The sequence below is a fragment of the Sylvia atricapilla genome, chromosome Z (assembly GCF_009819655.1).
Source record: "Sylvia atricapilla isolate bSylAtr1 chromosome Z, bSylAtr1.pri, whole genome shotgun sequence".
Classification (NCBI taxonomy): Eukaryota; Metazoa; Chordata; class Aves; order Passeriformes; family Sylviidae; genus Sylvia; species Sylvia atricapilla.
The window spans coordinates 87,130,125-87,143,788 of record NC_089174.1 but is presented as its reverse complement, the minus strand read 5'-3'; the positions used below and the strand labels follow the sequence as shown (position 1 = coordinate 87,143,788).

At 45.9% G+C, this 13,664-nt stretch overlaps 1 protein-coding gene across 2 annotated transcripts in view; it reads right to left on the bottom strand.

Annotated features, from left to right (window-relative positions):
- The window catches only part of CTIF (cap binding complex dependent translation initiation factor), a 119,844-nt gene extending 106,576 nt beyond the window's left edge, over window positions 1-13,268 (bottom strand). For both annotated transcript variants that reach the window (XM_066339757.1, XM_066339758.1), the window contains exons 1-2: window positions 12,968-13,268; window positions 9,834-9,917 (exon numbers count right to left, since the gene is read on the bottom strand). In XM_066339757.1, the coding sequence (XP_066195854.1) occupies window positions 9,834-9,917; window positions 12,968-13,147 (264 nt within the window). In that variant the 5' untranslated portion in view covers window positions 13,148-13,268. The remainder of the gene's footprint in view (window positions 1-9,833; window positions 9,918-12,967) is intronic.
- Between the last annotated feature and the right edge of the window lie 396 nt (window positions 13,269-13,664).

Genomic DNA, 13,664 nt, shown 5'->3' with positions numbered 1-13,664 from the left:
TTGTTGCTGCTGTCAAGCAAACTGCAGGTTTTCTTGTTAAGCCCTCAAGGCATGATGACTCATCTGAAAACCCGAATAACACACCTGACCAGATTTACCCAAACACCCCACAAGGTTCTTGGGCAGAAAGGATGATATTGTCAAGGTAATTGTTCCTAAAGCTTTGCTCAGAGGCTTGGGAAAGGCTTTTGAAGCGACCTAAAATGATTAAACCCCCATGATATCACAAAGTGCATAATATTCAACTCTTCCAAGTACTCTGAAAATCTGGGAAATACAATGGGAAACCTATGTTTTAGGACTGGTGTCAAAGCTGACAACTTCAAGAGGGTTTCTCATGTCTCAGATGTTCTCATGGGGCTAGATGAGGTTCTGCAGACACTGCCATGGGCTAAGGCAAGGGCAGGGCCACCTCAGCCTCCAAAGCCAAAAGGATTCACCACCCAAACTGCTTTTGAACACAACAGCGGTGTCCAAACCACCAATTTCAGGGCACAGACCAGGTCCCAGCTCCACCACTGCCACCTGACTTGGATGAGGCAGGAAGACAACTGCTCAGCAGAACCTAAACTACCTAAGGTGATGCTATTTGGTCCAGCATGGTCCTTGGTGCACATGAAACATGGAAGTATTCCCCCAACACAAGGAATTGGAAGCAAAACACTCCAGCGCTGGTTTTTGCACTGCTCCAGCTGGACATTCTCCACCCTACAACCTAGTAAGTTTCAGGCAAGTTCAAATACATTGTGGCATTGACTTCAAAAGAGGTGATTATCTGCTTTTCAAGTTGTATATAAATGAAATTGGTGGTTATTCCCACTGACAGTTAAAGCACCTTCTTTCCTTCTTATCACACCCTGACCCAACTCTCCCAGTGGCTGAGAAATACCAAGTGGCACAAAAGGAGTTGTTCAACTGGCATGAAGGGAAAAAAAACTGTGGTGGATGTCAAGCAGGCCACTTTAGGAAGCCCTGGGGAAGAGCTGACCTTGTAGGCATCCTGAAAAGTGAGAAATACCTCCTTTGGCATTGGAAAGATGGGCACCAGCTGAGGTGACTGGAAGAAATGTACCTTCACTGCCTGATGTTTAAGGATTAATTGTATCCTACACACTGAACACCTTGCTTACACACACACAAAATTTCTGTGCCAAATGCTACAGTGGGACCAGGTCAGCACATGCACACTTTGCTTCAAAAGATACACTGAAAATAAAAACTGTTCACTTATATTCAGCAGACCCATCTTTTACATGTGGTTTTCTGCAGACAATCCAAGATGTTGCAAATTCCAGAAATGCAGCTGGTCACAGCAAAACTGCTGTGAGAAATGAGAATATTGGTATCACCACGCATCAAAGTCCACCACGAAAAGCCACTGGATACAGCACAAACCAGTTAGATCACAATCACAGGTGATCTTAATAAACCAGCTTGTCTCCTGGCTCTAACTCCTGGCCTGGGGCTTTTGCCTTGTTTACCTTCCTTACCTTTATCAAGCACTGATACTTATATTGAAAACCAAACTGGTTTTAAAATAAAATGGCTACACTAAAAACTGTTGAAACATCTGCTGAAGATACAAATGGTCCAAACTGAGTATGGCCTGAGTATGCTGGTTCAAACTTACTAGCACAGCCAAGCTCAGCATTTCCCCAAATTTCTGAGTAACTGCCATAGATGAACAACTTTTTGCTGGTACCTTACTGAGGGGGATTGAAAACTCCAGAAAGAAAATACGACCGCCAGAAACAATCCCAGACATTTCTGGTGGCTTTGTGTCCTGTAATAAAGCCCTTTCATGCTAAAATGGACCCTCTGTGCAGACCTCCTGTGGGAGGTGGGCCACTCACACCAACCTCATGGGTGATGCTCAAGGAGTGAGTGAGAACATGCAGGTAATGATTGCTCCTTAAAAAGCCAAGCAAGACCCCTTCACCAGCATCACTGCAAAGCCCATAAAAACCCATTCCCAGACTCCAGAGGCAGCTGGAGTCCAGCAGAAAGCCACGGCTTGGCACTGGTGAGATGTGGCACTGCTCTTCCTCCATCCTGCACTACACACAGCTCCTGCTAAACAAATCCACCCTGCTGCAGGAACAGAACTGACTGCCAAAGCTGATAACACTGACGAAAAAAGCTCTCTGCCCCTTGTCTCTTGCTGATCTGATTCCCCATCATCCGGCCCTGTTCCTCTGCCATGCCCTCAAAAAACCAAGGATCTCCCAATCTCTCCCAGTTCCCCAAACAGTCCTTCAACTTTTGCTCATAGATCTTATTTGGGCTCCTCCACCTACCACTTGTGGTCTCACCAGCAGGAGATGGGACCTCCGAGCCACAGTTTGTGACTGGGAGGGAAAACACCATCCCTCCAGAGACTGATCTCCAGAAGCTGCTCAAACCCATGCCAATCCTCCTGGCCAAGCTCTGCACCTTCTCAGGAACAGCCAGGCTTATGCACATTGCCACTGCCAGCAGCCCTCCTTCAGAAACTAGCTGTCAAATCTAACATTTGCATTTTAATTAGCAATAATCGTATGTTTCACTTACACTGCAATTTTCACCTTTGCAGCGAGCTCTTTGAGGCATGAACTAATTAATCCTGCTGCCTTTGCCAGCTCAAGAGTTAATATTTTCTGCTGCTTCAGTGCAAGTTTGAAAATCCTATTTGCAAAAAAAGAAGATAAGTTTCCCCAGTGCAGAAGCCATAAATGGAAACACAGTGATCACTTACGTGGTTGCTCTCAGTGAAGATAAGTATGGGTGAAGTGGGCTGTTCTGGTAGAGATGTAGATCAACCCTGGCAGCAGCACAAGTTTTAAGTGTCCTGAAGGTATCATTGGATTCTGGATGAGATCCATGCCCAATTGTATGCAAAAATTTTAATATTCAGTATACAGCATTCATAGGTGGGCCAGAGGAAAAACAACAGGAACTGGCAGAGTTCTCAGGCCCCTCAAAACCTCTGAGATATTCCCCAGCATAACCAGGGTCACATCTGCACCTAGGAGATCCCCATATCAGGTTGTGTGATGTCCTTCAAATGGTTCCTCAGCTTGGAGCTTATTACTGGTCAGAACAAGAAACAGCTGTTGTGTAAAAGGCCCTTTTTTTGAGGTTTTTCTGCAGTGGAGGTTTTCACACACCCAATTTATGCTGCTGCCAAATCTTCCCGTCACACAGAATTTTTGCAGTGCACTCAAAGTATCCTCCTAGACCTAGTCCAGAAAAAACTACTCCAATTTTAATAAGTAAAACCAAAGGCTTAATTATTTTAGTAACTCGAAATACACCTTTAAAAAAAGCCCAACAAAAAATTCAACTATAACATTATTCTAAATATCTTAGTAGGGTGAGCCTTCCAGCTTCTTCCTCTTCAAAGTATTACATAAAGCTGCAAGAACATCAGAAACTGCTATAAAAATGTCATGCAGAAACCCCAACCCCTTTGGCTCCATTCCTTCCCTTCCCAGGTCTATGTCCACCTTCCTCAGCCCTCTCCAACCTGCAGAAGGGACACCAAACATCACTTTGAGCTCTTCTTCCACCAGGGAAAGTAAGGTTTTATCAACACTTGTGTCATAATACAGCACCAAAGGACCTGATGGACTTGGAAGAAGGAAGCTTAGAAGATCTTTCAGGACTGCCTGGGAAAGGACCAAGCCTGTGTAGTCGTGGTTTTCGGACAACACTGGAACAGTCATGCTAGCCAAGGATGTGCTAGATAGCTTGTTACACACAAGGATGAAGATGAGGAACACTGAGGGCTCTCAGAACGTCCCTGAGAACTCCAGACATGCTGTGGAAACCCACCTCCAAGGCCTTGTCCCAGGCTCAGAGGACATGGTTCATGCCATCCCTTCCCTGACTAGAGCTTTGGCACTGACTGACCTATTCATCCAAACACGAAAAGATGGAGACCTCAAAGGCAAATCAAGTCTCACAAAAATGAGACTTTTTGTCTACAATAGAAGCTCTACAATGGACAGACAGGCATCTCCCATCCTTCCCTACCCAAATGGGAAATAAGGGTGACAAGGTGACCTCTCATGTGAGTCACTGGTGACACCAGGCCCAGAAGACACCTCCTCCCACCCAATAAGCAGCAACAGTTCTCCAAAGCAGGCAGCAAAGCAATGAAGCATTTCCCTCCCAGACCTTCTAACACCCAAGCAGGTGTGTGCTTTGCTGCTGCTTCAGGAGGCTGAGCCCAAACAGGAGTCCCAGAGAAAGTTACACCTGTCCATTAGCTAAATGACTCGATTTCTTTCTCAGCAGTCCTCTCCAATCATAATTTAGCAGGGCTGCATTCACTAAATGAGGAAGCATTTACACCCAGCAATTACAGGCAGAAAAGTGACTGGTTTTCTCAGAGCTGCTCTTGGTCACGGGCAGGTCACCTCACTTAAAGTTCTACTTTCTTCCTCCACCAGGCAGGCACACATCAACATGTACCCACTGGCAAAGCCAGTGTCTGTCTCTTGCTTCCTCCTTTCTTTTGGAACCAAAAAAAGTGTCTGCAGCATCAGCCAGCACCCACCTGCCCCAACAGATCCTCAGCATGGTGGACAAGCTCAGCTAAATTCAGTGTACAAACTGGCCCTGGGCTATGACATGAACAGGACTATGACATGGAGAGCTCCAAAGATATTCCCCAAACATGGAACTGCTGGAACAAGTCCAGAGGAGGCCATGAGGTTGATAAAAAGACTGGAGCACCTCACCTGTGAAGACAGGCTGAGAAAGCTGGGGCTGCTCAGCCTGGAGAAGAGAAGGCTGTGTGGAGACCTCACAGCATCTTCCACAGTATCTGAAGGGAGCCTAAAGGAAAGCTGGAGAGGGACTCTGTGTCAAGAACTATAGTGACAGGACAGCGAGTAATGGGTACAAATTGAAAGAGGGGAAATTTAGACTGGATATTAGGAAGAATGCTTGCACTGTGAGGGTGGTGAGGCACTGGCCCAGGTTGCCCAGGGGGGTTGTGGATGCCCCAACCCTGGCAGTGCTCAGAGCAACCTGTTCTAGTGGAAGGTGTCCCTGCCTATGGCAGGTGGGTGATTATAGAATCTTAAGGGGGTGATCCATTCTACCCCTAAAGATTCTGTAATTTCTGAAAGTCCTTCCAGAGCTATCCCTCTTGTTTTCTTTCAGATCTGGACCCAAGGATGGGCAACTCAAGTGAGACACAAGGCACAACAGCACAAGGAAAATGAATTACAAATTTAGTCAAGAGATCCTGCCTATCTACTGTCTCTCCAGCCCTCTCTGGTTAGCAAAGAATTTGGGGTATTACACACTGCCTGCTGATGCCACTGGACTTAAGCCAGCAGGACAATTTCACTGCTAATTTCAGTTATCTGAGCCCAGTGACACAGCCCTGTCCAAGACCATGATCCCTTCCCACTTGCTTCTGTAGCATCCACCAGGAAGGATCTCCTGGTGGCTGATCCCAGGAAGTCAAGCAGCACTATACCTGCAAAGAAATATTCTCTGGAAATACAACAGATAATTTGATTTTTTTTTTACTCTCCATTAAAACTGATTTGCTCCATGCATTGAAATCTGCTATTACCCAAGAAAAAGCCTTCACACAGCGCCCCACACCTCCTATAGCCTTTGCTTTGGCAACAAGACAGCTTTTCCAGCCATGACTACAAGACATGGAATGACAAGACCTTAAAGCTCATCTTATTCCATCCACTGCCATGGGCAGGGACAACTTCTACTAGTTCAGGGTGCTCCCAGCCCTGTCCAACCTGGCCTGTAACACTTTTCCAGGGATGGGGCAGACAGAGCTTCTCTGGGCACCCTGTGCCAGGGTCTCCTTACCCTCGCAGCCAGGAATTCCTTCCTAACATACCATCTGTCCCTGTCCTTCCCAGCAGGAAGCCATTCTCCCTTGTCCCTGCAGGCCCTTGTCAGAACTGCTATGTTAGCACAGTTAGAGATGCTCTTTACTCCAGGCAATACGATCTCCAGCCGAGGCTCAACGCTGCAAACCCACCACCCCACCACGTGCTGCTGCTTCTGATGGTTTCACAGGAGGGCAAACCAAGTCATCTCCTTCACCAGCAGCTCCTCAGGGAGGACAAGGGTGCTACAAGCAAGGTGTGGGATCATCAGGTGTGATCTACACACTCTGCCTGCTCCTTCACTGCTCAGTAGATTGGCAACATGACCATCAGCTGCAGAAGCCTCTGGGGGCCCAAACCCTGCACCAAGTTCCTGTTGCACCTGGAGGGGCATGGACACCAGCAGTGGAAAGAAAGCAAGTTCTGTTTACTGCCAACAACACAGGCTTTTGGTTGGTGATGATGGGGGACAGCCAGCTACCACAGAGGAAGGGAAGGGGTTGGCCAGGAAGGAGGATTTTCAGCTCTCCTCTCCCACCACCGGGAGAAAAGGCACAAACCCGCAGAGTTGTTCAGGTTTTTGTTAATGCCCTTTACATAAGGGGAGCCTGGGATGGAGTTCCTGCCAGGCTTTTCATGTACCAAGTGCTCTGCTGGCTCCCTCAATATGCACCATACCAGAATTCTTTTACTTAATGAATTGCTCTCAGAAATATATCAAAGAGCTTCCTACTCGCCACAGCCTCACAAGGGGAATGCAAATAAAGTATTATATAAAAACTTCCCACTGGCTCCTTTTGGGGAAGAAAAAAAATTTCCAAACATAAAAGAGTTTAAAATTATTCCATTATCTAAACCTTCCTCATTTTTAGAGGCAGTAAGGTGCTCGAATAGTATTTTGAGTACCTGGTCTTTGCCCCAGAGGCTCACACGTGGTAAGACCTGTCAAACTCCCTGAAGGGGTTTAGTGGAACATGGCCACACCATGCAGCAAACAGAGAGATCCCAGGAGGAAACAAGAATTACAGATGAGCTGAGAGCAGGATTTTCTCAGCACATGAGTTCACAAAATGCATCTCAGGAGATTCCCCCATGAGCGGACCATCTTCTCACAGCCACCCGCCCACAGAACTGGAAAGACCAGGAGGTTTCAGGGGGAATTTTCTCTGTTTTTAAGCCACTGCTTTGTACAAGATCCCTATCTGCCAGCCTGTGAGAACTGACATCCATGTAACTCTCACACAGCTGCTAATACATGTCTCACCAAGTAGTGCAAGAGTAGGACAAGTCTGGGGTGCTCTTTTTCAGAGACACCCAGCAACACCAGAAACCAGATATTTAGGAATATCCTGGACTGCAAGTTGCATCAAGACAGTTCATTTTTACCTTTACATTGTGTTTTATTCAGAAATTGCTCTCAGCCCCACACAATATAAATGTTATGCATTTATATGTAGTACATGTGTAGGATTATATACACACGTACTATATATAAATGCATAACACACACACAAAATCTTTATTTTATTTTTCTTAACCTTGCTGGACTGTATAGCCCAGAATTTCAAAGGCATCAAGTATTCAGGGATGCATAGGAGGGGTTTCAGGCATAGGAAAGTCATTTTCTCTCTAGGCTTCCCTATAACCTTTAGGAAGCCAATTACATCTAAAAAAGCAAGCCTGAACTACTCTGTCTTCACAGAAAATGAACCACATGCTGAATTTATTTCCAGGACTAACCTAGATTTCCATATAAACGCCCTTCCTGATGGCCAGGTTAGAACCACGTGAGGCATACCATGGTCACTGATACATAACCCACATTTTCACATTAGCTGAAGCCAGCAGAAATCTCACATCCAAGTATTTTTCAACTAAGACTGGCAACGCAGAGATCTCAGCTGGAAACATAATAGGAAAACTAGGAATTCCATTTTCTGCCCAAATGCCTCAAATACATAAAAAAACTGCAACAACAAGAAAAAAAAATGTAAAAACCCCCCACCAAACAACAACAAAAAAACCCCTCCAAACAAAACCAAAAAAACCCCAAAATCAAACAAAACGAAACCAAACCAAAAAAACCTCACCCTCCAAACCAAACCTCTTCCTTCTTTAGGAAAAAAATTAGTTGGCTTCTTCCTTAGCAGTTTGAAGAGTGGTAATTTTAATTCAAGACAAACATCCTATTAATGATTTTTTTTTAAATATTGAAAGATTTTAATGAAAACAGCCAGAAATGGTAATAAACTGTACTTGGTCCCCACCAGCAGCATTTCACTCATACAGCAGTGACAGTGAGAGAAATGCTTGCCTGGACAGAGGAACAATAGCTTGCAGCTCCTCTTTGGTGCCAAGGAAAATTTGTTACTCACAGTTAAAGGAAGCCAAACATGGAGAGAGATAATTACTAGCTCTGCTGCAGGCTGGGAGTGAGCCCAAACACAGGGTAAGCAGCTTGGGCATCAGCGAATGGTGTTTGTGTTTAGGAAAGGAGCTCCCTGTAGGAGGAGATCAAATACATTTAACTCCCAGGGAAAAAAAAAAAAAAAAAGCCAGCAAGAAAACAAAACAAAACCTCTGTGTAAGCTGAAACAAAAGAGTGCATGGCACCAGGCAGATGGAGGATGTCAGGAAAGTGACACCTATGCATGACTCCTGCTTCCTCCTGTGGTCCCCACCAGCCACTGGCATGTCAGCAGTGCCCCTGGGTGAAGAGCCAGGGACTTCTTCCCCAGGGAATGCCCAAAGGAGCCCGATGGAAATGGCCAGCCTCCCAGCTGAACATCCAGCAGCTGTCTGCAGTGCTGGGAGGAAGCCTGGATGAGGTTTTGCTGCTGAATATCTTGAAGCAGATCAAAGGTGTAATAAATTAAATCCACAATTCTGTCTGGCACCTTAAGGAGCTCATCCGAAGCAGTGCCTCCGTTCAGCACACACCCTCCTACACGACAACACCCTGCCTTTGTCGGGTGCAGGTGTTGGTAGAGGTGGTACCAGCATCCCAGGGCCATGGCAGGGAGGGGATGAGCCACCATTCCTCAGCCAAGAAGTTCCAGCACAGCTCCATGTGGGAGGAAGCTGTACCCAAAATGAGAGCTGCAACAACATGCCCTGCTCAGACTAGCACAGCCTCTTGTACATCTGCTCCCAAGTTCCCCCTCATGGACCCTCACACCTGAGATTCAATCTGGAGGACATCAACCACAGCAAGAGCATGAAAGCCACCAACTTGAAGTCACTTCTCTGGGTGGGACACCCACCAGCCACAGCAACTGGAAATGCTGTTTCCCCTTCCCTCAGACACCTCAGTTTCACATCTCCTCAGGGGAGTGCTGCTCTCACAGAGCTGATGGTCTCACGGTGACACAGCAGCTCGTTAATCAAATGACAAGGATAAAACACAAGCCCTCACCCTACCCAAGCCCCTTCTATGGGGGTACTCACCTGAGGAGGGACAGCCACCTCCACCAGAGCTTGGTAAACACTTGTGCTCATACATCTAAGCACCAAAACTGACTCACACCTGGTTCCTGCCACTGCACGACCAATACAGGCTCTCAGCACATGCAATTTTGCTTCTTCTGCCAGCTCACACTCTCACCTGTTTAATGCTTTTCCTTAGAACACCATCCTTGTGCTGCAGCACAAAACACAGAAGCCCAGCTACACAAAGATCCCTAATTCCAGCTACATCTCATGCTTCCAAGTCAGCTCTGAGACTCCTAACAGGTGGCAGTAAGAAAGTCTTCCGGAATAATTGTGACACTCCTTATTTTTTCCCCTTTAAGCTCCTGGTGGAAGCGTCCAAACACACATCAGGATGTTGCCCACTTCCCATGGTCTGGGCAGGAATGAGCTTTCAGATGCCAACACATCTCCCCTTCTACGAGAGAGGCAAAGCTGGCAGCACCTCTCAGGAGAAGCAGTGTAAAAAACAAAGGCAAAGATCTGGGCAGGAGGAATTAACACAAACCCTACCTGGTTGTGTTCGTGCGACGACGAGCCCTTCCCTCGGGATGGGGAACAGCTGCCATCAAGCTGCTCGCTACAATCCGCCGTCCACTGCAAAAAGGGATAAAAAAAGGGATTGTGTAAAATAATAGCTGGGCTGGGCAAAACTGCTGCGTCAGTCCAGAGCACACAGAAAACACCGTCCGGCCGCGGGCATCGCTGTACGTGTGCGGCACTCCCTCCTTTTTGAGGATGATCCCAAAGGCTTTGGCTTGGAAATGCTCCACCCGCTGACAGTGGGTAGAGGGAAGATGCAGGAACAACTGTAGGAAAGCACTTGATAAGGCGCTTTGCAATAAAACCCAGCCCCAACGCCACCTTGGTGACTCTGAGAAGGTTTGGAATCCCAGGTGTGTGATACACACCAGGGCAACTTGACTTTATCTCTCATTTCCATGCAATTCTTCCATGGAAAGCTGGAAAATTTCTGCTTTTCCCAACTCTGTTTGCTTTTAAACAAAACAGAAAATGAGGGCGGAAGCTGTAGGTTTGACCATTGCCTGCTGTGCCCATAGGGGATCAGCAGATTCTTAGGCCAGCTTGCCACAAGGTTGGGAAGCAAGGTGCCTCACCAAAATAATTGAATTTGGTGACGTTTGTTGCCTTTTTCTCTTTTCCCCTAAAGAAATGTATGGCTTCATCATACTGGTGAAAAAAAAAAAAAAAAACCAAAAACGAACAATTTTTACTAGACAAACATGAAAGATGCTGCTTAATTCTAAAGTAATTTTGTCATTCTTTCAACAAAGTGGAGACTGACCAGCCCCACTTCTGAGGTCTTCCATGCTGGAAGCACTTGGCTGCTTCAGAGTCACTCAGTGATTGATACCATCGCCAAGGATGACGTGCCAAGAAAAAGAATATTCATTTCCATACAAACAACCACCTGAGGGGCTCCCTGACAGATATGGATGAGGCCACAAAATAAAAGTCTCCCCTACAACTGCCTGTGATCCCTGCCCTCATCAGAGAGCCCATTTTAGCTCAGAGATGAGGGGATTTCAGTCTCCCCTCATTAAAGAGCTGCCCATCAGTCTCCTGCCACTTCTGCTGACTCCCCAGGACAGGCTCATGATGACATCGCTCTTGAGACCCTTTTACCAGATGTATCCCTATCTCCTTTAACAATTTTGAGTACAACTACATACCTGGAAAGGTCTTTCCAGGTACAGGCTCACTCACTATTATCTCCACAGCAAAATAAAATTGCCATTTTTCCTCTTTTTTTTCCTGGTGGGAGCAAGATTGGGGACATCCCCATCACAGTAACATCAATATTTTGGGATTCTATGAAGTGGTGATGGATTCAGCTTCCCTTTCCTTCCTTCCCCCAGCAAGAAGATCAGCTGTCCAGGGATGTGGCACCATCCAAACAACTCATACACACATGGGTGAATGGGTTTATCCACTCTCAGGCAGGGAAAACATCACAGCCATAAAGAAATATGGAAAAAATCACAGCCATAAAGAAACAAACTGCAGAGAGATTAAGTAACTTGCCCAACATTAAAGATTTAGTTGCTGGCAGAACCTTGCAGTTAAAAACAATTTCCTTGGTCTCAGCCGAGTGCCTTTCCCTTATATCCATCTTTCTCCCTCTAGCTCACATCAAGAGGGAATGTGCCACCTTCCATCATGTGGCTCCCACCAGGGTTATTCCAGTCAGCGGTAGCATATGTACCTGTTTATTCCTTGCTTTGCTAAGGACTGATCAGGAAGAGAAAATAACAATTCCTGATTATTTCTTATAGGTGGGAAAATGGAAAAAATCCTTTGTGAGACAGGAGATAATTCCTCCTTAGTGCATCCATTAAGATACTGCTTGGTAAATGTAAATGACTTAGAGTAAAAGCCCATCCTTACTTTTTGTCCAATACAGAGCCCTAGAAATACAAAATGCTGCATTTTGATGGAGTTTCACAATAAATCCTAGTTAATCTTCTGCATCAATGGTCTCGGGTACAACCTCATTTAGCTGCTTCGTTTGACGCGCCTCTAAAAGTGGCGTAATTAAAAGATTCAATGTTCAGATCTTTCATAATTATGAATTGTTCTTTTAAAATAAAGTCCAGCCATCTTGAAAGAGAACACTCTAAGAACTGACATTAAAAACCCTCCTTTCTTCCAGGGCAGGCCAAGGAGGAAAGCTAAAATGCCATTCCCGCAACTGGAAGATGGATTTGGTTGCTGCAATCAAGGATCTTAGTGCAAAAACTTGACAGGTCTGCCATAAGAATTAGAAATTTTTGCCCTTAAGATGCAGAGGGAGCCTGGGCTTATTGGCAGAGCAGTGGACAGGCTGGAAGAGGTTGTAAAACTTTGTCTATTAATTTATTTCTAATTCAATACTACTTTTGAACTTGACACATTAATAAGCAGAAATTGTCTGTTTGACCTGAAGCCCCTCCAAAGCATCACTTCAAACACAGACATCTCCAAGCCTTGGGTTAAAAAAATACACTTTGGATCACTAGATTTTTAAATATATTTTCTCCCACTTCTAAGGGCTTTGATCCTCAAATTGTAAAAGACCTCTTCACCAAAATCTATTCTTAAAAAGGTTCCTTTGTTTGGTAATTTCTTTCTATTGAGATGATATAAAAGAGGTTTAGAGCTCTGGGTCAGATCCTCAGCTCCAGCAAACCTGCAGAGCTCAGATCAAATCAAAGACCTCAGAGATCAAATCAAACACTGCTGATACCAGATAAAGATGGGATCTTTCATATATAGAATCATGGAATGGTTTGGGTTGGAAGGGACCTTAAACCCCACCTCATTCCATCCCCCTGCTGTGGGCAGGGATATCTTCCACTATCCCAGGTTGCTCCATGCCCCGTCCAGCCTGGCCTGGAACACCTTCAGTGATACACCTTGAGACCATAAAAAAACCAAATCCAGCACCACGAGACTGCTACCGGCAAGCTGGAGACCTCAAACACACTCTCAAACCAGCAAGCTGCCCCAAATCCACCGTTTTATTTCACCACGTCCCGCTTCCCATCCAAACCCCGGAAAAGCCAATTCAGCTGAGAACACACATCCCTGACCCAGCCTACAAGCCACCAGCGTGCTCTCTGCCCTGGAGCGAGCCTTTCACCCACCTGTGAGACGTGGGACTGAGTCTTCTCGCTCTCGCCGTCGCCCTCGGTCTTGTCAGTGAGCAGCCCCTGCACCTGGTACTCCAGCACGTAGCTGTCGATGAAGCGCTCCAGCTCCTCGATCTCCTGGGAGCGGCTGCTCCCCGCCTCCGAGGAGGCTGATGCCACCGAGGAGCTCTCCATCCCTTCAGGGGACACGCCGGGAACACAGCGGGGCCTGAGGATGTGGGGAGAAAAAAAAAAAAACAAAAAAGCAAAAAACACAGAGAGGAATTATTTCCCAGTGGTTATAAAAAAAATAATAAAAAAAAAAACGCCAGCAGATAAAGCCCGCCGATTACCACGGGCGGGATGGTTTTTTTTGCTGCGTGTCTGCATTTCCAGTACAATTTATAATAATCCTAGGTCATTGCATTTGTTGCATTTAGAGCTTCCAGGCATGCCAAAGGTGTTCCATTTCTGTAGTATTCCTGCATTTAAGGACATATTTCCTGGCCTCCTGCTTAAAACCCAAACTACCAAAAACCTCCAGACACATGCACAAGAGAAAAAAAAAAATCTCTCACACTAAAACGCTTAATTTAATAAATTCCAAGCACTAGTTGTGCTGGATATGGGTGAGAAGCTGGGGGTAATGGACAAGAGTGAGGAAGAGGGTGATAACTGAAAAGCTTCTCTAAGGCAGAGGCAGTAAATAATG